Source organism: Psittacula echo (assembly GCF_963264785.1).
Source record: "Psittacula echo genome assembly, chromosome: 9".
Lineage (NCBI taxonomy): Eukaryota > Metazoa > Chordata > Aves > Psittaciformes > Psittacidae > Psittacula > Psittacula echo.
Window position 1 is genome coordinate 20,837,374 of NC_137745.1, and position 22,499 is coordinate 20,859,872.

Consider the following 22,499-nt stretch of genomic DNA (forward strand, 5'->3'; position numbering starts at 1 on the left):
AATCATAGTTGTTCACACACATGGTATCCCCCATCTATACATGTACTTGGAGACACACACTCTCTGCATGTATATACATAAATACTTAGAGAGTGAGAGCTGTTCACGCACATACTCTTGCTCTACCGACACGTGCATACGTACATACACGAGCGTGCACATGCACTAGTCATACACTGAAACGGGAAGTTTAGATTGGATCTAAGGAGGAAGCTCTTTACTGTGAGGGTGGTGAGGCACTGGAATGGGTTGCCCAGGGAGGTTGTGAATGCTCCATCCCTGGCAGTGTTCAAGGCCAGGTTGGACAGAGCCTTGGGTGCCATGGTTTAGTGTGAGGTGTCCCTGCCCATGGCAGGGGGGTTGCAACTAGATGATCTTAGAGGTCCCTTCCAACCCACACTATTCTAGGATTCTGTTCCCATAAGCTCTCCTACAGAGACTTTATGTACTTCTATACATAACTAACCGTGTGTGTGCATTTTCCGTCATTCTCTGTCTTCCCCCAAGAGGGAGAACAAGAACTGCACAGAGGGGCAAACATGCCCCACACACACACCTGCACCCCTAAAAACACACGCGGGTATCCCCTCTCCTCCAGCCCATCTGCCACATCTGGGCTGCATCTGCATGCATGCGTGTATTGACCTTGATTTATGTTCTCTGTGTGTGTGTAGGGAGAGAGCAGTAGGGAGCCGGTCATCCCCCCTCTCGTAACGCACACATCCCACCTCCACCTCCACCGCCAGCTCATTGACGTATTCATTTATGTGTCTGTTTCTTCTTGCATTTCCTGTCCCCACCTCCCTCCATCCCTCCCTTGCTCAAAGATGAAGATAACTAAACCACACACACACACATATATATGGCCTGTTGATGTATACACAAAATACAGAGGAATATAGAAAGCATATCTTTATTTTTATATCTATATATATCACACACATATGTATAACTATATTAAAATATATGGGGGGTGTTTGTGTGTGTAGACAGAGAGAAAAGCTCCCACATGCACACACACACAAATAGAAGCCTCAAAGTAGGATATAATTCCAGGTATGTCTGAGTGTGTATGATCGTCTCTGCCCCTCCGTGCACGGGGTGAGAGGTAACATCTATACATACATACACATTCCTATGTATGTATATCTACATCTATACCTACATCTTCTCTATACCTCCAATCTTACCTGTATCTATATCGATATAAATTCATATTTAAATGTTTAATAGCTATATATGAATATATTTACATATTTATATGTAAATGAAATCTGAGGGAAGCCATATCTATGTGTGAGCTCATTTTCTCTCCTCTGAATAATCCTGTATGTGAAGAAATAAACACTGTCAGCTGCCTCTGTGTGCACGGCTGAGCCTGCAACACGTGTGTCTCAGGACCAGAAACCTGTGGCTAACCCCAGGCGTGCTCCCTGAGCCGTGGGACGTGTGTCTGTGTAAAGGTGCTGCAGCAACACACGCGCTCCATGGTCCTGTTGGTGCTCTTGTGCAGCAGCGCTGGGCTGCAGGAGGGTTGGTTGTGCTGCGGGTCCAGCGCAGGCTGCAGCGCAGGACACGTCCGGCCCCAAAACCCACCCAGGTGCCACGGCCAAAGCCTGCTCCCGGTTTTCCCACCTCCACATCTTCACGCTGCTTCCCATGCGCCAGGTTTTGACACTACCTCCCAGCCCTGCAGCACAGACGTGGTTGGGATTCCACAGCTTCCACACATGCCCCAGCATCTCACACAAGAGAGCTGCATCCCAACCAGCTCCAAGGCCTCAGCTGCTGCCTGGCCACAGCCTCGTGTGGTTGCACCAGCTTTACCCACGGGCAGGGGCCAGACCCCACCACTTGGCCCATTCAAGGCGCTGGTTGTAGCTGTTGCTCTTGCTGTGGGCTGAGGAACCGGTCCCTGCCCTCACAGCAGCAGCTCCATCGTCACGTCTCTCCCCTTTGCAGGGTCAGGACACGGGCAAGGAGCAGAATCAGACCTGGAGCTGCTGCACACTGGGGAGAGCTCAGGACCAGGCCTCCATTGTGCCGTGCCCTGCAGCACAGCACCCCTGCCCGTACACACCATTGCACAGAGGCCAGCACTGAAGTAAAAGCCATGAGGCTCCAGTGATGCTGGGAGTGGTTTCAAGCACCCTGCAGGGACAATGAGCCAGGGCAGCTTCTCCAGCCAAAGCAGGAGGTAAACATCACAGTTATGCCTCCCCCAGCTCAGTATGCTCCACAGTGGGGCTGTATCGACAGCAAATGCTTTAGATGGAGAAGGGCAGAAGGTCTGAGCCTTTCAAACTGATGCAGAGGAACAGAATGGCACCAGCATGCATTGCCATGGCAGAGTAGTGATTTGAAATTGATGGGAGCAGCAAAAGCCCAGTCAAGTGAGAGAAGTGTGATGGGACAAAGCCATAAAATAGAACATAGAGCACAATGAGAGCAGGCTCTTGAAATAACTGGCCTCATTTCTGTTTTCCATCTTCCTGCAGACACAGTAGCAGTGAGCTCAGCCTCAGTGCAAAGAAGGGCATGTCCAGCATCTAGGAAATAAAGGCTTAACCCTGACTTGGCTGGACCAAGGAAAGGTCCTTACCTGGCTCTAGGATAGCCAAGGCCTTGCTTCTTCCTTAACTGCTGAGCCAAGAAGGGCCCAGACTGCTCCTCAACCCTCCAAGAGGAGGGGAGCAAGAATTGCATCTAGAAGCCACAGACTTTATAGCAAGGAGGAAGCACAAACATCCTTCCATTAGCAGGCAATGGGATGCTGAAATGGTGGCGAGACAGAGGGAAGAGGCATGTTAGTGGAGGAAAAAAAGCGAGTCAGAAACAGGAGTAACCAAGAAGGTTTGTTCTTGTTAAGTTTATTGGCATCATGTTTGTTTCTTTACATAAGAGCTCAGCCTACGTACTAGAATGTAGACCTCTGGAAAACAGGTAGAAGGGCTCCCATTTAAGCAAGCTACAAACGCAAGAACAAATACCAGGAAGAAAGGAAGAGGAAAGGGACTAGATTGCCAAGTTTTTCCATACCAAAAATCCAGATTAGCAGTCAGTAAGAAGAAAGGGAAGATTCAGTGTCCAGGTCATTCATCAAGAAACAGCTACCACAGCCCTGCTGGGAGAGTGCTCCACCCACAGCACCCAGAGCCCCAGGACACCTCAGCTCCGGCCCCTTCCCGCACTCGCTCCAGGATGTTAGGAGTTAAGCAGTCGGGGAGTGAACAAATGAGGTTGTTTCATAGCTGTATTTAATTTGAAATCCAATAATCCAGTGTGCACATCAACGCTGTTCCGCAAATCTGACCATTTGGATACAAGGAACCCAGACAGATTTTCCAGGAGATGAAGCCTTCCCAGCCTCAGGCCAAGGAGGCTTCTCCCTAGCTCAGCTCTGCTGTACAGAACACTGCCTCTCTGGACCGTGTGTCACCACCACGCTGCAGTTCCCAAGTGTCCTCCTCACTTCCTACCCAATCTGTGTTTCAGTACTTGACCATGTAAATTCAGGAATTTTACACTAATTTATACATTTTTAATTGGTTGCATATATTAACATGTACTATAAGATTTTTCCTAAAGAAGCATTACATAATACATGGATACTGTAAAAAGATCTGATTAGTTAAAAGTAACAAGCATTAACAGAGATACATACAAAACTCAACCTAGTTGGACCGAGTGCTGAGCTTGCGATGAACTACAGGTAACCAGCCTTTCCAGTTGCAGCCTTTACAGGGGAAAACACCAGACACTTAAAAATGTATGAACTTGTTACACAGATTACCTGTAAACAGTTTCTCTCCCTTGGACACCTGGAATTCAATTCAGTTCCAAACATACATAAGAGTTTTCCATTTTTAACTACGAGAAAGGTCTGTTACCATGAAGTGTGATGGGATGTGTGGGGGTGAGCTCTGGGGTGCGGGGCTCACAGATGCTCATGGGAGATGGGGGGGGGGGTTTGGCAGCTGGAGATGGAGATACCTTTAATTTCGTTTTAAACACAGGAGAGGGGCTGTGTGTTTGAAGGCCTAAGTGTGATATTCGTTTGTGAAGGACTGTGCTCAACCCCTGCCTCTCCCCTCAGCAGCTGCAGCTCTCCGCGGAAGCCTTCACTCGGTCGTTCTTGTCTAGTTTGATGGGTTCGGGGAATTCGTTGTAAAGCTCCACTTCGGTTTCCTAAAGGGAGAGAAGGGAGGAGTTGGTGCCACGGCTCTGCAGGCAGCTCCTGGCATGCACGGAGCTGGGAAAGCTGCTGGAAAACAGCAGAGCTCAGCAGGCAGGACCAGTGCAGGGCACTCACCGGCCCCCCCTCCATACCTGTTTAAGTGCGTTTCGTGCAATCGTCTGGAAAGCCTGTTCCACATTGATGGCCTCCTTGGCACTGGTTTCAAAGTAGGGGATGTTGTTTTTACTGTAGCACCAGGCTTGTGCCCGTTTTGTGGTGACCTGGGTGGACAGAGAGCAGCATCACCACCTTCAGCTCTGCAGGAAAGGGGGTTTATTCCCAGGGCAAGGCCAGAGCCTCCTCATACCCAACCTGAGCTAAGGCAGCAGTTCTGACCTCATCAGAACTACAGTCCTGATACAGAGCACAGGAGACTGCTGCCCACCACCAGACACACTCATCCCCATGTTAAGGAGGAAGATCACAGGGCACAGACTGCTCAGGAGTGCCAAGAGCAGGGACTTGCTCCCATAGGGGTTTCTCAGCCCTTCTGGAGGAGAAGAAGGAGCTCCTGCCCTTGCCTCTATCCAGGAAGCTGCTGCAGTCCTTCCAGCAGTGGGCAGGAGCGTGCTGCACACAGGGATTGACCTCTCCAGGCAGCAGGAACTTCCCCGGTGCCACAGAGCAGCTGAGCCACACTCAGGCACCTCCCACTCCCTCAGCTAACCCCCAGAGCTCCTGCCAGCTCTCCCGCTCCAGCACCTTCCTCAGAGGAGGCCCCTGAGCCCCAGCACTCACTTGTCTGTTTTCTAGGTCAATCTTGTTTCCCAGCACAACAAACGGAAAGTTCTCGGGATCCCTCGGGCTGGCCTGGATGAGGAACTCGTCCCTCCAGCTGTCGAGGGTTTTGAACGTGTTGGGGGCCGTGACATCGAACACCAGCACGCAGCAGTCTGCTCCCCTGTAGAAGGCAACTCCCAGAGACTGAAATCGCTCTTGGCCTGCTGTATCCCAGATCTGGAGAGAAAGACAGGGCAGATAAACCAGCTCCGCTCTGACACATTCAGTCCACAGTTAGAGCAGTCACTGCAAACCTCCCCACCAGGCACCTACAGTCCCCAAATAGCCAGAGACAAGCTCCTGGAGACACTAAGAACCAAGAGCCAGAAGCACCATTCTAAAGATAGGTGTTTATCACTCTTTTTGTGTCCAGCCTCAGCAAGCTGAATAACCTTGCTCTGGGCAAGCAGGATGTAGGTATCAGGGTTAGCAGGGGACCTGCCTGCAGTGCTGGGGTGCACTTGGGCACCAGCACAGCCCAAACACTTCTCTGGTGGCTGCAACAGGGCTTCTGCAGCCTTACAGTCAGTCTCACCAGAGAGGTGAAAGCTTAGATACTAGAGACATAAGCAGACTGGCAGGTTGACCACTATATCCATAGGACTCAGAGCAGCATGAGTAGCTGATCTAAGGAGTCCTTTCCCAGCCCTTTCCACCAGGGAAGTGAATTTCTCTAACAAGATCTAGTTTATTGACTGTATCAAATGCTGCTCTTTAAAACTGGGCCTGGCAAAGCCGCTCTCAGCTGAGCCCAAGCAGATCTTTGCCTTCCCTTATTCAGCCCATGCATAGATCTGTAGAGAAGCCCAGAGGAGTTCAGGGCAAACAAGATTCACGCCCTGTACGCTGACCCTGTACGCTGCTTGGGGCTGCACTGAGGTAGCATAGTAGTCTATGCAGCCAGGCATCCCCACAGCAGGGAGCAGGGTCTCTCCTTACCTGCATTGTCACTAGCCTGTCATCCACCATCACCTCTTTTGTGAGGAAATCTGCACCTATCGTGGCCTTGTACTGGTTACTGAATTTCTTGTTCACATACTGGTTCATGAGTGATGTCTTTCCCACCCTGTACAGAAAGACAAAAGAGACAATGCAGGCTGCTCCTACAACAGTGCCTGAATTAACCACCCCAAACAGAACAGCCCCTCACCCTCTGCCTTTCACCACAGCATCTGGGCTCTTCAGACAGGGGAGACACGCACCACTCTAAGAAGGGGCTTTTACAGCAATAGATGCTGAGGCTACATGCTGAGTAAGAGCATTAGCTACCTAAAGACACAAAGGATTAGCATCCTGAGAAACCTTGCTGCCCATCATAATGGGACCCTTGGTAAGGAGCACATCATGATCATGGGGACAGTTCTGGAAGAAGATGAAGCACCCCAGAGAAACCCACCAGAAACCTGCAGCCTCTGCAGAGGGAGGAGGTGGAAGAACAGGATCTCAGCTGGGAGCTGCTCCTTACACATCTGCCAGGCAGCCAGAGGTGCAGATCCCCCCAAGAGCCAGCGTCAAGGCCCAGCTCCCCTCTCTGGCTGAGGAACACCCCCTGATCAGCAGCCTGCCGGGCTCAGGGGTATAAATAAGCCTCACGTCATGGAGTCAGGTTGCAGCCCGCCCAGCCAGTAACCTACAACAGGGAGCAGCCTCCCTGCCCACAGCACACAGCAAAGCTGCTTGCTCCAAGGGATCGGGTCACACAGGAGCTGAGCAGATGGCTCCGTGTAAACTGTGTGTGACAGAGGCAGGGTTTGGAGATTGCTGACAGCAGTTCTGGTTTGCTTTTTCTTTAAGTGAAATGCTCCTTCCAAGCCCCCACATGCTCCCTGCAGCAAGGCTATCCTATCTGCTATCCAGTGCTGCTGCCGGAGAGGTTTGCCCCTGCCTTTAATATTGTGGCAGGACTTCAAGCTATTAAACTGCAGGGACACAATCAGGACAGAGGGCAGTGACGAGGTCTTAAAGCTGTAAGGTAACACAGCTACTTGGGACTGTGCAATCTCTCCCGCAGGCAGTGCTAGTCTCTAACAGCACATCCAGGCTCCCCCTTGTCAAGAGCCGGATGCAGATTGGCAGGTTAAAGGCTCCTCCACTTACCCGGAATCCCCAAGGATGATGACTTTCAGTAACACTTTCTTCCTAGAAGTCATCTTTTACACTGGAAAGGAAGAGGAAAGGTCCCATCAGACACCATTAGCACATCACTCCTCCAGGCAGACATCACCAGGTTAGCAGACTGAGAAATCCAATTCCCAGCCAGCAACCAGCAGCTCCTGAAACCACACTCATCAATTCAAGGCTACACTTGGGCACTAACCATGTGTTTGCCCATTTCATAGGCAAGGCCATGTCCAAGCCAGCAGCAGCAACTGAATACCAACAAGGAGGTGAGCCAAGCACTTGTCCTTTACAGCACCAGGCGTAGTTTGGACTCTATTTCCAGGCTGCTGTGTGCTTTTACCAGCCTAAGCCACCTCCCTTAGCTTTGCTGGAGGTAAAGCAGTAAATAACACACACCAGCTCCCAACACAGGCTAGTTCTTACAGGCTACTAAGTGAGATGTAAGCAGAGATGTAACTAATGCCACACTCAAGCTTTTTTGGGTCATTCAGTAGTTTCCTAGTAGAAAAGGAGGAAAACCAGGGGCTTCCTCCACCTTCCCGGTTCAGCTGAGAAGCAGCAGCTTTCCGTGGCAGCTGTGCTTTGTGAAAGCACTGAGGCCCCAGGACACGCTGGTTGAAATGGTCACACAATCACACAGACCCACTTGAACACCTGAACTACACGGGCTACCAGGCACTGAGGCTTTGCTTTTGCCACCTCAGCTCCGGTGGAGGGCAGGACACAGAGACAAACCTCCCAACAGTCCACCTACTGCTGTTAGACCATGAGGTGCTGCTCACACTGTCCTTCAGTGGGTGTTAACAGACACCAGAGAGCCTGCACAGGACAGCTCCTGCAGGCAGGAGCACCTCTCCTTCCCAAGGCTCACTGATCCCCCTGGACCAGGCTTGGACCTGGCCGAGGTACAGCCAGCTCCAAGTGGTCACTGCTCCGATAATCCCCATTTAATCTGCTTCTGCTCTCGCCAAGACCCCCCCGCTCCGCAGCTCGTCTCCTCTATGGCGATAGGGAGAACAGACCCTGTAAGCTCCTTCAAGCAGATTGCACCTCCTGTGTTTTCAAAGCACGCAGCACAAATGACACTTGTGACAGCCAAGCCAGAGACTTCTGCAGCACAATCAGCTTAGATGGAGCAAGCAGCAAGAGAGCAGAGATTTGAAGCAGCCTAAATCAGTTCTGTGTGCACTGATCTGTGATTCAGGTTCAGGTCCAGTGTAAGAGTTCCCTTAGGACAGAGGAAAACAACTCACCCTGAAGTGACTGCTACAGAGCCCAGCACATGCTGCTTCTATTTTCTCCATGTGTTTACAGTATCACTTGCCACTGGCTGCTGCAGCTCACTGGTTCCTGGTATTCCAAGCAGCTTTCGACATGCTGGCATCAGTTCTCCTGCTCAGGGAGGGATTTGCAGAGCCCTAAATTACAACACTAACTCACACTGGACGCTTAGCACCAAAGTTCAACCACAGCCTCAAGTCCCTCTCTGAAGGGAGGAGGAACTGCTGTGCCAAGTCTCATCACCTGGGAAGCTGCTCAGGTGAGCGGGCACCTGCAGACAGGGAGGAAGCAGAGTCAGAGCTGACACTGCCTCTTGTCATTGCTGACCCACCCCATGGGCATGAAGGGCTGTTGGCACCTCAGCAACACTGCTCAGGTGAGACACTGAGCTTCCACCCTGGTGATGCAACGGATATGAGCCATGGCACAGGAGGAGCTGCCTCAGCTTGGCATTTGGTTTGAGGCAGGAGGAACTCCAGTCCTGCAGGGGCCAGCAGTGGACACTGCCCGGGGATCCTCACCACTGCTCTATTAGGCTTGATCAATGCTGCTTTGAAGCCTAAGGAGAACACAGCTGTAGCTCGCAGAGCAGGTTTGAATACCTGGAGGAACAGTTAGTGCATAGGAGGAGTTTCTCCAGTCACACCTGTAAGAAACACTACTGAGCTAAGCTGAGCTGTGCAGAGCTCCTCATGCTAAGAGTGAGCTCAGCTTGAGTCGAAATGAAAACTGTGATAGTGCCGAGTCAGTGCACCCAGGACTATTCTGCACTCTACATGCAGCTTGTCTGGCTTTACACTCGGGATGACTCCTCCAGAGCAGCATCCTGCAGGAGCCCACAAGCCCTTCAGATGGCAGTGTGCTCACTCAGGGCCACAGCCAGCCCCAGAGCAAACACTTCTTCCTGCACAGATACCATGGAGAAAAACCTGTTTGTTAAGATGGGATCCAAGACATCGGTTCTGGTTTACACTGTGTGAAGTCTCCTGGAGCTCAGACACAGCCCACCCTGCTCGGGAGCCAGCAGAATCTTCCCATCAACCAGGACACCAGTCAGCATCATTCCTCCTCCTGGCTTAGTTGGTGCCAAGGGAATGACACAGCTGCCTCTGACACACAAGAGGAGCTCTTCCACCCAATGTTTACTGCCCATCCCTCTAAGCCAGCAAGCCATTAACACTAGGCTGACCCTCATAAGATTAAACCTGGGACAGCACACTCAATCTCACCTTGGACCAGCAAGGGGGAACCCCTAACATCTGACCCCTAAGTGTTACTGGATTACTGATCCAAAAGGAAGAGTCAAACTGTCCCATGAAGCTCCATATTGCTACAGCTCCTCAGAAGAAGAGGAAATAAAGCCTATGCCAAATCTCATTAGGCTTCTCCCTTGTTGTTTCAGAGTACAGTGCAACTACCCTTTCACTTGCTGTATTAGGTCAGCTGCTTTAACTCAAAGCAGAAATGGATGGGTAAAGATTCCTTAGGGATGTGCACGTGTGTCAGGTCGCAATGCAAACATTCTAATATTAATTATATTGGTACAAGCAAAGAAGAGCAGGAACATGCACTGACGGCCCACCAGGTCTCTCACGTGAGCTATCCTGTAACAGACAGGAACACCCTGGGAAGCTGCTCATGGGCAGTTTTAGTGTGACAGTAGCCAGCCTTGGGGGGGAATCTCACCTCCATGAAAGCCAAAACAGCTCCCCAGGCAGCAGCCTGGAACCTGCTGGAGCAGTCCTTGCTCTTGCAGCTTTGCAATTGAACAGCTCAAGTCACAATCCTAACCAAGGACCAAAGCCTGTTTGTGCAGGGGCTTGAAGAACTGGGACACTTGACCAGGACTTCTCTGCTCCTACATCTACCAGATGCCACCTGCACCCTCTGCTAGAAACCAGCCGAGCACTGAAGCAAGGCTGCACCTCTTACCTTATGTGCTTTGCAGGGTATTTAGAGCAGGCTGACAGGGCACAGAGCAGCAGGTAAGCAGGCCCCAAGGCAGAGCTGAACTCCCTGTGGCACACAGGATACCCAGCTCTGCTCCCCTGGCCCAGCAGGCAGCACAAGGTTAAGGAGGTGTTCCACGAGAAGGCACATTTGGATGTGGAGCACTGCAGGTCTGCTCTGGGTGCTGTGGATAAACAGAGCATTCCCTTCACTACATTACAGGACCCCTTAGCCACAACTCCAGTCATGAGAAAGCCGACGAGGACAGAGCAGTACCCCATTGGGGTCACTGCAGTGGGCTCAGGGGTGACAGCCTGAGCAAAGAGCCATGCCTGAACATGGGGAGGAGACCTTTCTGTCCCAAAACGCAGCTCTGTGTGTTTCCCACAGAAGCACCACATCTGCTCACTGTTCTCTTGCATGGGGGAGGCTGCAAAACACTCAGGCTCTGTGCTACACCAAAGCGCTATTTTTATCCTCCCCCCTCCAATGGTTCTGCATTTCTTCAGGGAAACTGAAGCTGGAAGAATGATTCAGGCCCAGCTCAGTCCAATTAAACCAGTTCCTTCCCCAAAGCAGCAAGTTCCCCCGCACGTTGGGCACCTCAGGGGGTTGTGTGCTTAGACCTGCAGGCACTCAAGTGAGAGGCCACTGGACACTTACTCTATTACAGGATGACCAGACGGGCACATCTCACTTGCCCCGTGGTCACTGTATCCTGCCATGATTCAGCAAGCCAAGTTGAGCCGAGGCTTTGAGTGGACACATGCATTTGCTCCAACCCAGCTTCCCTGAAAACACCTCAGCCCAAGGAAGGGCAGAGGCTGCGACCACCATGAGCTGACCAGGATCACAGATTCCCACTCGCGCTGCTCAAGTGCCCAGCACCCTGTGTTGAAGCCTCAACCTCCAACTGCAGCAGGAACCCAAGGTGGAGCTGGACATCCCCTACTTGCATCCTCCTAAGTGATGCAAGAGCCCACAGAGCAGAGCCCTGTCCTTTCAGGTGGGAAAGAGGTGAGCAGCAGCCAGAGGACCATCAGCAGGGCTGCTGCTTTCACATGAACATGGCTTCAGAGGGGCCAGGCTGCCTCTAAGGAAGAAGCTAGAAATAAACCTGCCTTTGATTATTGTTGACTCCTTACCAAACTGGAGTGCTCTACAAGCTGAACAAGCACAGAGCATCCTCACACCGACTGCTCCAGACACACACACAGTTTTAGCTGCAGGCTGCCCTGCACTGACACGGTTGCACCAGCAGGACAATGCCCTCCTCCACTCCCATGGCAGCTCCAGCAGCAGCTCAGCTTTCCCAGCTGGCTGGAAGATCCCAGCTAGGGAAGCCTCGCACTCGCTGGGGACATGTGCTGGCTTTGGGCCTAACAACCAGAGCAGGAGCATCCTGCCATTTGAGCTGACAGCTCATAAGAACTGCTCTTTGTCAGTTTTAGGGCAATGGACTCCTCCAGTCCCTGCAGCCAGAGGAGGATGAGAGGCGCTTCCAAGGCCCCACTGAAGCACCGCAGAGCAGGGTCAAAGCAAAGCCCCCACCAGAAGCAGCTGGCAAGACCCTCTGTGACAGCTCCGCAGAAGGACGCGCTGGAGCTGCTGCTCTAGCAGTACCATCTCAAACTGCTTTCCACCTCCTTCCTCCCCACACACTTACGTTGCTGTTCTAACCAACGTATTCCCTCCTGCTGGTGCCCAGCCAAGAGCCTGAGCAGGGCTCATCCTTCCCTCCTCAGGAGAAGCAGAGAGCTCCTGCTGCTGCCTGCAGCTTCAGCACCGCTCGGTGCCTTCCCCAGCCAGTCCCATGAGGCAGGAATCACCTCAGCTATGAACTGATTTGCGATACCTTGTGTAAAACCTGCTACTGCAAGTTGTCAGGTGTAGGCAGAACCAGTGCCTCCCACCCCAGAGCTTTTAGCCAAAAGCTTTACCTTCTTGGAGAAGAGCCTAGAGCTTCGGATGCTCGCTCGCACACTGAGATGGCTCAGATCAAAATAGAAGCTTAAAGCATGTTTCAGTATCCCAAAGGAATCGGCTTTTTAGACTACAGCTGTCTGCAGTAGGTTTCCACCTCCTTGCGAGGGTGGAGTTGCAGCCTCCAGTGCCAGAGGGGCTGCTCTAGGACCAAATGAAGCTCAGGAACCAGCCAGCAGCTCAGCCACATGCTGCCAGCTCAGTTCAGTGGCTGCTTCAGCGTGAGCACCAGACCCAAGCTGGTGTGACACGGTGCCAGCAGCCAGCTGACATGGTTGGTGAGCTTGCTACCGGCTGGAGATGACACCAGGCCCACCACACACACACACTCTGCTGCATCCTGCTCCTGGGTAACGTGCTCTTGAGACAGTGCAGTGCTAAAAGGAGAATGATGAGGCAGCACAAAGGAAACCCAGCTGGAAAGCAAAAGCTTTGGAACAGTTATGAGCAGAACAGGCTCGGTGTGATCAAGGAAGCTGCAGAGCCACTGCTGAGGGAGATGCTCCTTCTGATGGCCACAAGGTTTTAGCTTACCTCGCACACACCATCAATCACCAGCCGGAGGCTCTAGGATGCATCCCTGCTGTGGACAAGGGCTCAAAGAGCTCCCTGGAAGAAGATACAACAATAGCCAGTGTGCCAAAGGGCCCAGGTGACACAGGGAAGGCAGAGGCAATGCCACTGGCAGGAGCCACGGCTGCAGTGGAATCACAGGACATGCACATGAGCAGGGGTCTCCCTGCTCAAGCTCCCAGCTCAGCTCTGTCAGGGCTCCCAGAGCTGCGATTTGGAGCACTGCATTCCTGAGAGGCACCAACACAAAGGATTAGGCAGGCTTAGAGCCCAGGTTCCCAAAGCAAGCTCTCCAGTCCCAGCCTCACTGATGCACAGCCCTTTTGCACCTTCTAGCATTCCTCCAGGTCAGAGCTGGCTGAATTGCGACTCTACCCTAGAGGAGGTTAAACTAGGCAGGGCCAGTCCCCACCCTGACATCCAGGAGGGTGTAAAGCTCAGAACCTGATCTCTGTCGGTTCAGATATCACAGCAGCCGCCTCCTCTTGAGGAGATATCATGCTGATCTGATATGGCTTGAAAGTGGGAGCAAAACAAGCACAGAAATGCATCTGTTCTCAGTACCAAGGCAGATGCACCTCTGCATGGTCCATCAGACCACCAGTATGCCTAGAGCAGTGGGAAAGGTCTGGAGGTGATTCGTTGCTGGCTACAACACTGCTTTGCCCTGACTGTTGCTCAGCCCAAGACTGCAGCAGCACATGTAGGCTCTTCAGGTGACAAACACCCCGAGCCAAAGGGAAGGGAGTGCAGAAAGTGTCCCTTGTGATGCTGGATCACCATCCCGGATGGATTACTTTGCTCCTCACCATCCTGAGGACCATCACCATCATCTCCACAGCAGGTACTTGGAGACTATAGCTGTGTGCAGGACAGGAGTGCAGGAAGGCTCTCAGAGCTGATGCCACACATAAGAGCAGGATTCCCAGACAAAGCCAGGGCTGCTGAAGGGGAAGTCTTCACATTATAGGAAGGTAGCTCTGTGGGAATGCCATACCCAGAAGCCTCATGGAAAGCTGGATGTTTCCAGTCATGGAGGCTTTAGTCCACCAGTCCCTCCAGCAGCTGAAGCCCCTGATACCACAGGGTGCCTTTCTCCCAGGAACAGGCAGACACACAGAGCCCTAACAGGTTGATAGCAAGTGTCTGGAGATCGGCAGCTACCCTTCTCTTGGACGCTCACGCTGTTATTCAAGACTCAGTTCTGCTGTGCCCCTGCCTTCCAGGAGGAAGCAGTTCCTCTGTAAATCCCTGCAGGATCTCAGGTGGTTCCCAGCTGATTTTCCCCAAGGATGAAGCTGCTACAAGCACAGGCATGCTTGCTTTAACACCCCTCCCCCTTTATCAGAGCAGGCTCAACTTCCCCTATTCTGCCCTGGGGGAGACAATCTCAGGATGTGGGAGGAGAGTTGAGCACATTGCTGGCTGCTGGGAGACTCCAGGCAACAAGCCATGTGTCTTGACTAAGGGCCTTGCCTACGCAAAGCACTTCAGCTCTACCAGGATAGCTTCCATGTTGCCATGCCTCTGATACCCAATTAATAACATTGATTTTAATAGTTAGCATCTGTATAGGATGTGCAAAGAGGGGAACAGCAAAACACTTGTGGAAGTAATCAGGGAAATAGCCAATTACTTCCAAGGAGGGGGAACTGACACCGAATTGAACAACTATTTCATTGTGTATAGAGACAGTCACAGACAAGGCTACAAGGACTCTCAAGATAAGGGAGGCTGCAACAAGAGGACCAGATGTCTTCCCTCAAGTCAATATGGGCCTTCCTCTTGTTGATAAGGTCTGAGAAATAGGTGAAGAGCTGCAAAAGCAACAGCCAGAGGAGCCTCTCTGGTCCTAAATCAGCCCAAACAAGAACACGTAGTGAAGTGGTGAGACTAAACACACACATCCCAATGTCCTTATGTCCTTAACTAATGATTGCCACAGGAGGGTAAAATGAGGGGGGGGATTTCTTCCCCAAACAATCACTACAACCCCAGAGACCACTCCTCACATTCACAGCACTTGTGTTGCAGCCTTATCTGCCCAAATGACCATACGCCATAAGGAACAGGAATTGGGTGGGCATTTTGTGGCATGATGATGGATATGTTTAGAATAAAGGTGTATCTCCTCAACTCAAGCAAGACAACCCTTACACTAACTGGACATGCTCAGTGCTCATACAGCCTGGGTTACACAGTCATGTACCAGCCTCCTGGCACCCAGGCACCAACCTGCAGAGCCACCCAGCAGTTCAGTAGCCCAATGTGTGACCACCACCAGTCCAGCTCTCAGATCAGGCCACCCCACTCAACATTGAACATTGCCCATCCCTGCCTACATAGAAGCATAGTGCCAGGGTTTCAACCTTTGTGTCCAGGATTCAAGGCTGACCAATTCCGAACATCACAAGCTCGCCAGGCCCCAAAGAAACAGGAAAGTTGTCAGATCTTTAGCACATCTGACTATGTTTTTCAAGTACTTGGAGATTAATTTCTAGTTTTGTCTACAGCTTCCCAAGGTTTCACGCATTCCTGTCATGCTTTCAGTTTCAGAAGCACAGATAGGAGTCGTTAGACAACCTTTGCAGTGGTAAGCAAAGCATAGATCTTACACCTTGTCACTGGTAAGCAAGCCTTGTTTATCTGCTCCTGGCTGCTGCCTTCCCAGAGGCTGGGCAGGAAACAAGGGACTGAAGGGAGACTTTGACCAAGGTTCAGGCCTTCAAATCAAGCAATGGCCTCCAGGAGCTCTGCCAGACCCTGTAACTCACAGGTGAGATCCAAGTGAGAGAGCCTCTTATCTCCTTCAACACCAGGAGCTTGATAGAAGAGATAAAGCAAATACAGATGGGAGATCTACCACCAGACAAGCAGACATGGAGAAGTAGTACAAGACTAACACAGATGGCAAACACCTTACTCCTGTACATTCCTTCCAGGAGGTCCCATTCTCAGGAATGAGTCTTTAGAACGGAGGCTTCCTCTAGGGACAGGCTGCAATCTAAGAACTAATCCTTGTTCTGCAAGCGCAACTCCTGATCCCACACACAATGCCTCTTACTATGCTAATGCAGTCTGCAGAGCAGGAAGGACGAGTATTTCAGTCCCGGGATGGGAATGTAACAGGTAGCTCGCCATGACAGCTGAGTCAGTGTCTAACAAGGAATTCCTACCGTGGATACTCAGTTTCAGACTCATGCTTCATGCCCTCATACCTCTTGCACAGATCCTGCATTAGTACTTTACCAGCTCAGCTGTTCTGATGAAGCTCCACAAGGACAGGACTAAGTGAGCTTCAGACAGTGGTAAACTGCATCTTCTTGTTGAAGGGGGAAGGAATCGGGCCTGGGCATGCCTCAGTTACAACCAGCTTGCTGATCATGCTTCAGGCACTGTACTGAGATGGACTTCAGATACCATGATCCATGTCTGAGAGCTGAGAGGAAGAGCAGGCTACAGAGCCAAGTGACCCAGCCCACTCTAGGGAGGCAAACACCAAGCAGGCTACTCTCAAGAGGATGGGGAGACATCAAGGGTTCAACACAAGGGTTCAGATAAACTGGCAGCCCCAGAGAGCCTTGAAAGCAGCTTCTGCTGCCTGCCTCTGCTTTGCTCCACCACTCCACCAGCCCAGCCTGTCTGCCAAGTGAGCACTGTGCAGCCATACAGGACAGACTCCAGAGAAATGCTGTTTTCTTAATCGACAATATAAAGACCTACTGGATTTAAGAATTTCTGCTTGAACCTCATGCAAATACAGTTAGATATAGTTAGTCACCTTGTGTTGGCATTTAAGTAGTTAGAGAGAGGCAAAGGCAAATCACTCAAGTGCCTTTCAACGATACAAAATCCCAACCTGCGCCACAACCCCCACTTCAGGAGGGGTGTGCTGCCTTTGAGGTGGGAGGGAAGTCTCACTGCCCTGTGAAACAGCCTCGGGAGCAGGCGCCCCAGCGAAGCCAAGGCCGTTCGGGAGCAGCAGTAAATCAACACGCTCAGCGGCCTTGAGGAGCTCGCTCCCCCGTCACTGACCGGGAGGCAGCGGCGGTGCTGACACCGCGGCCGAGGCTCGCTGCCGGCACGGAGGAGGAGCAGGCTCGGAGCAGCAACAATGACATCACCCAGCCGGGCGCATCCCCCAGCGCGGCGGATGCCGCCGCAGCGCAGCCGGGCTCGGCGCTGCGATCCCAGCACGGGAGCGGGGAGCGCGGCCGGAGCCGCGGATCCCTCCAGAGCTGCTCCCGTGTGCAGCCCTGACCTTGGGCTCGGCCGGGAGCTACAGCCAAGGGGCACTTAAAGGGAAACGCTCTTCAGCAGAGCTCCGAGCTGCGGAACTGGTGTGTGCCCACTGCACTAAGCACCCACACCATCACCTCCGGGTTGGCACTGCAGAAAGTGACCCTTCTGCCCTCACAACCCACTGCCACACGTGAGGCACGGCCGAGAGCAGGCTGTTACACACCAGCTCCAAGGGATCATTTTGGGAAGCTGAAGGGGAAACCAACTGAGCTTCAACTCATTGGGCAGTTAACAAGCAATTATCAAAGCAGCGCTGTGTAAGGATGGAGCACTCCAGCATCTGGAGGGTGCGGGGCTGCTGTCAGACAACAGCTACAAGGTGGTAGTGCTCAGCCACGCTGAGCACTTAGGGAAGGTGTTACCCAGACTCCCTCCCGTCAAGGCAGCAAGCCTTAAATCACTACAGTTCTGCAGAGGTACCTTTGTCCCTCAGGTTCTAGTAACAAAAACTTATGAGCAGCTCAGGTCACAGCTGCGGGAAGCCCAGCAGCCATTAGGGAGCACTGGCAGTGTGCAAGCCAGTCTGTACTCATCAGATGCTCAGTTTATTTCTGATACTGAAGAAACTGCTATATTATAGCAGCAGGGACAGCCACCAGTACATATCTGTGTGCCCACACATCCACCACTTCTAGAGAACACAAACGTCCAAGCACCCTATTCCACAGCCCATGCTCCCAACCCCGGGCTCATCACACACCATCTCACAGTGCAGCATTTAAAACGCACTCTTATCAAGCACAAGCCATTTTGTTTACAGCCAAATGTCAGATTCCGCATAAACTAGTCTCATTTGCAGACAGAAGTCAGCCCAAAATCCCATACATGTTGGAGACAAAGCTATTTATAGTGTAGCACAGATGGTTTGATTGTAATTGTCATGTTTCCTCAAGGACAAGCTTTGCCAGAGATTTGCTCCGACAGGTAACTCGCATGACCTTCCAACAGGAGAGCCTTACAACTGGGGCTTTAAGAGGGTGCTGCAGAAATTGAAGCTGGAGCACCTCTTGCCTGGAGCAGCTCTGCTCCGGAGCCAGGCTGCGAGATCTGGACTGGATCAGCCTGGACAAGAGAAGGCTCCTTAAGGGGAGACCTCAGAGCAACTCCAGTGCCTAAAGGCTACAGGAAACCTGGAGAGGGGCTTTGGACAAGGGCCTGTAGGGACAGGACAAGGGGAACGGCTTTAACCTGCCCGAGGGGAGACTGAGATGAGCTCTTAGGCAGAAGCTCTTCTCTGTCAGGGTGCTGAGGCGCTGGCACAGGGTGCCCGGAGAAGCTGTGGCTGCCCCATCGCTGGCAGTGTTCAAGGCCAGGTTGGACACAGGGGCTTGGAGCAAGCTGCTCTAGTGGAAGGGGTCCCTGCCTATAGTCAGGGATTGGAACTGGATGAGCTTTGAGGTCCCTTCAACAGAAACCAGTCTGTAATTAGTAAGGTACTTGAGGCCGTGGACCACTGTGTGACACCACAAGGAAGAGGAAAGTTTAATGCAGCTGCTGCCTTGCATCCTACCAGTTATACTTCTCACTGTATGTTGACAGCAAGAAGCCACTATCAGATTCAAAAGTTTCCCTTTCTGAGGGATCAGATTAACCCCACCTGATGGTTTTTCAACACCAGGAGTGGAGCATTAACATAACAGCACCAAAAAAAGGAGAAAAAAAGGCAGCAGTGGAAGGAGCAGCATTAGAGCTGCTTTGGATTGTGAGGGCTCAGGCCAGGCATGGTGGGTCTACTCATTAGTCCATGGAGGGCAAGTCATGTGTTGGGTCAGCTGTTGGGAGTCACAAGGGGAAGGGGGGGAAGACACAAATACACTCATTCTTCCTGATTAAGTGCACCAAGGAGGCCCCACTTATTTAACAAGGAATATTCAAATGACTCCACCCACTTTAACCTCAACCCCAGCTACTGAGAGCAGGGAACAGGGATTCCAGCAGCCCAGCTCCACCGGGAGCACACAGGGCTGGAAACACTGCAGCCTTCAGTCCCAGCCAGCCCAACACAGGTCCATAACCATGGACCATTCTCCTAAGGAGAGCTCCCCACTTCCCCCCCCCGATTCCCACCAGGACACACACTGCGCAAGGCATTGGCTACTGGTAAGTGTTCGAAGCTCTAAAGCTTCCATACTGGCACTTGTCAAACAAAGAACAGCTTGCCTACAATTGAAGGCCTTCCTTCTGCCATGTGTTCTCAGTTTACACATAAAACCCCTCTTATAGCCGTATCACAACAGCTCTGCGTATCAGCTGGTGAGCTTGGTTTTCAGGGAGATAATACAGACAATTCCAGCTCTAAGTGAAGGGGTTCTGGGGGTGCCAGATAAGACAAACTTATTTGGAGGCTGAGATTACCTCTCTGTACATTAAGACAGCCTTTTTACAGCTGTTTTACTCCTAAAATAACCCCTCTATTTACAGAGAAAACACTGCAGTTGTCTTCTATACAACAATTATGTATTTCCATATTTATTAGTCTATATATACCTGCAGACTAATAACGTATCTAGCATTTAATTTCCCTCATTATACACTCACAACCCAAAGCACTTCCAACATCCACTCCAGCACTTCTCAGAACTGACTCAGGTTTTACACACGCCGAGAGCGACTTTCGCAATAACTGCCAGGCTCCCCAGCGCCTGTTTTGTCACATTCATCTCTCCCAGCGCCGCCGGCTCATCTTAATGACACCCACCGACACGCCTCCGAGCAGCACCTCATCCCCGAGCCCGCCGCTCGGGCCACCTGCGGGTACCGGCTGGCCCGAGGCCCCTTCACCCGCCAGAGGAGGCCGCAGCGGCCCCGCGCGTCGCAGCCAACGCGCCCTCCCCGCTGGAGGCACCGCTCCAAGCCAGGGACGAGGCTCCCACAAAGGCCTTAAGAAACGCGCACCTCGGGAAGGGCCGCGGGCCCCGACGCGCTGCGCGGAGGAGCCTTCCCCAGGAGACCCCCGCGGCCCGCTGCATTGTGCCGGGGGGAGCTCCGGGCCGTGCCAAGGCAGGCTCGGCTCCCGACACGGGCACAGGGAAGCGTCGCCGCGGCCCAGCGAGCAAGCTCCAGTCGCACGCAGCCGGAGCACGGAGCCAGCGCCACGCCGCCCCCCATCCCACCCCACCGAGGGTCCCGGCGGCCGCCGCCCGCGCCCCCCCCCCCCCCAAGGCCGCAGGGAGGGGCCCGAGCAACGCTCGGTGCCCGAGCCGCCGCCACCCCGCACCCCAGGCCCCCGATCGTCGCGGCACGGACCCTGCGCCCCGCAAGCCTCACCCGGTGCGTGTACCGCGGCGCCCGCGCAGACCCGCCGCCCGCTCGCCTCCGTCCGCTTATAATGGGCCCCACCGCCGCCTCCCCGCTTTCACTTCCGCCTCCCCCCGACAACTTCCGATCACGGGGCCCGCCCGCTGCCCACAACGTCAGCACGCAGCCCGGCCGGCAGCGGAGGGGGTGTAGGGTCATGTGATCGCCGGTTTGGCGCCGCCATCTTGTATGGCTGAGGCCGCGCCCGGTGCTGGCACCGAGGGCTCAGCGGGGCTGGGTCCGGCTCAGCCCGCACCGGAGCCCGGGCTCCTGCGGGGCTGCCCGCACAGCGCAGGGAGCAGGCAGGAGGGACCGGCCTCCCCCGCGGCCTCCCGGAGTGCCTGCCCTGCGGCAGCCCCCCGGAGGAGGGAGGGCTGGAGGAGCGTTCTCACCCCATGGGCTTAGAGGTGGCTGCGCAGCCTGGAGACCTTCGAGCCGCTCCAGCGCCTAAAGGGGCCGACGGTCTTTTCATCTACCTGTTGAAAGAGGGGAGACTGAGATGAGCTCTTAGGCAGAAGCTCTTCCCTGTGAGGGTGCTGAGGCGCTGGCACAGGGTGCCCAGAGAAGCTGTGGCTGCCCCATCCCTGGCAGTGTTCAAGGCCAGGTTGGACACAGGGGCTTGGAGCACCCTGCTCCAGTGGAAGGGGTCCCTGCCTGTGGCAGGGGTTGGAGCTGGAGGAGCTTTAAGGTGCCTTCAACACAAACCAGTCTGGGATGCTATGACATAGAGGATGGAGACACAAGGGCACAAACCTGTGCTGTGGGATCTTTTTATTTGCAGCTTTGATCTGGAGTGAGGTGACAGCAACAGCATTTGTCAGGGAAAAAATAAAGTGCAACCATTAAAGATATAGTTAAAGGAATGGTTAATTGGGCTGTTGCCCATTCCGAGATCAATGCACAGGCAGGTAAAATGGGTCTGTATGAACTCTCCAGCACCTTAACCCGTGGGATGACAACCACCCTGAGGTACGAGAGAACCCATATGTTCTGCTCAGCATCCTGGCAACAAGTTCATTTTACCATGCAGCAGTCACTTGAGCATTGTCTTGTGTTGATCCCAGGCAGTGAGTTGTGGCTTTAGTGAGCTCAGGAAAGCAACCAAGGAACAAAGGATTTTTAGAGCTAATCAGAGAGAGAAAAGGACCAAAGCCCCTTACAGCTACATTAAAACAAGTCCCTGGTGAGCAGTCCCCAGCACACTGCCACGGCTTGCTAAGGGATGGGCTGGTTTGCACTCAGACCTTTGTCACCAGGCAGATGTGCCACACGTCATTAGGCAAAGGGCTCATCTCCTGTGCAGGGTGCCAGGGTGCTGTGTGTCACCTGGAAACGGGAACGCTCACCTGGGCGAGGTGCTGCAGGCTTGGATTCATGGCAGAGCAGCTGGAGATCAATGGTGCTGGTAACGCCACTGCTGCCTGCCCAGCCAGGCAGCCAGGGCTGCTGAGCTCTCCTGTGACACAGCAAGTTCATGACCACTTTGGTACCTTCATTTCCTCACCTGCAGGGCTGTGTCACTGTTACCAAGCACCCCACAGCAGGGAAGAGCCTGGGACATCTTGTTCATTTGTGCTTTTAAGGTGCCCCATTAGATGCAAAGAGCTGCAGAAGAACCTGGTCCCAGTTAAAACATGGGCTGGACAAAATAGGAAAGGCTTTGGTTAGTGAAATGATGGGGAAAACTCTCCCAAACACACTATTCCTCTGGATGAGGAGGGAAGTACTAGCTCAGCCCTGGGACTGTAGGCACATCACATCAGCAGTGGTGGGCAGAGCACAGTTCCATTTCCTTTGAGAGGAGACCCCAGTGCTGGGCTGTTCTGAGCAGATGTTACTGGTGAATCACAGAGCACTCCTCAGCACGCTTTTCCTAAAGGTTTCCTTTCTTCTTTGCACAATACGAAAAGCAATAAAAACTGTGGGTGAAATTCCCCCTTCCCTCCCGCAGAGCAGTCCCACACCATCCCCTCCA

General features: G+C 52.9%; 1 protein-coding gene across 1 annotated transcript; it reads right to left on the bottom strand.

Moving 5' to 3' along the window:
• Window positions 1-2,861: 2,861 nt before the first annotated feature.
• RAB7A (RAB7A, member RAS oncogene family) lies at window positions 2,862-20,629 on the bottom strand. The gene is made up of 6 exons (XM_080625761.1): window positions 20,495-20,629; window positions 7,115-7,175; window positions 5,957-6,083; window positions 4,976-5,194; window positions 4,330-4,458; window positions 2,862-4,188 (listed from the first exon to the last, which is right to left on the bottom strand). The coding sequence occupies exons 2-6, from the start codon at window positions 7,165-7,167 to the stop codon at window positions 4,093-4,095; spliced, it is 624 nt and encodes a 207-aa protein (XP_080481887.1). The 5' UTR covers window positions 7,168-7,175; window positions 20,495-20,629; the 3' UTR covers window positions 2,862-4,092.
• Between the last annotated feature and the right edge of the window lie 1,870 nt (window positions 20,630-22,499).

What these genes read in the sequence shown, in the direction of transcription:
- RAB7A (XM_080625761.1), bottom strand. Translation starts at nt 7,167, where the DNA reads ATGACTTCTAGGAAGAAAGTGTTACTGAAAGTCATCATCCTTGGGGAT. An exon ending in ATCATCCTTGGGGATTCCGG is followed by an intron (nt 6,084 to 7,114) that starts GTAAGTGGAGGA and finishes CTTTCTGTACAG; the next exon opens with GGTGGGAAAGACATCACTCA. An exon ending in TTGACCTAGAAAACAGACAA is followed by an intron (nt 4,459 to 4,975) that starts GTGAGTGCTGGG and finishes CTGTCCACCCAG; the next exon opens with GTCACCACAAAACGGGCACA.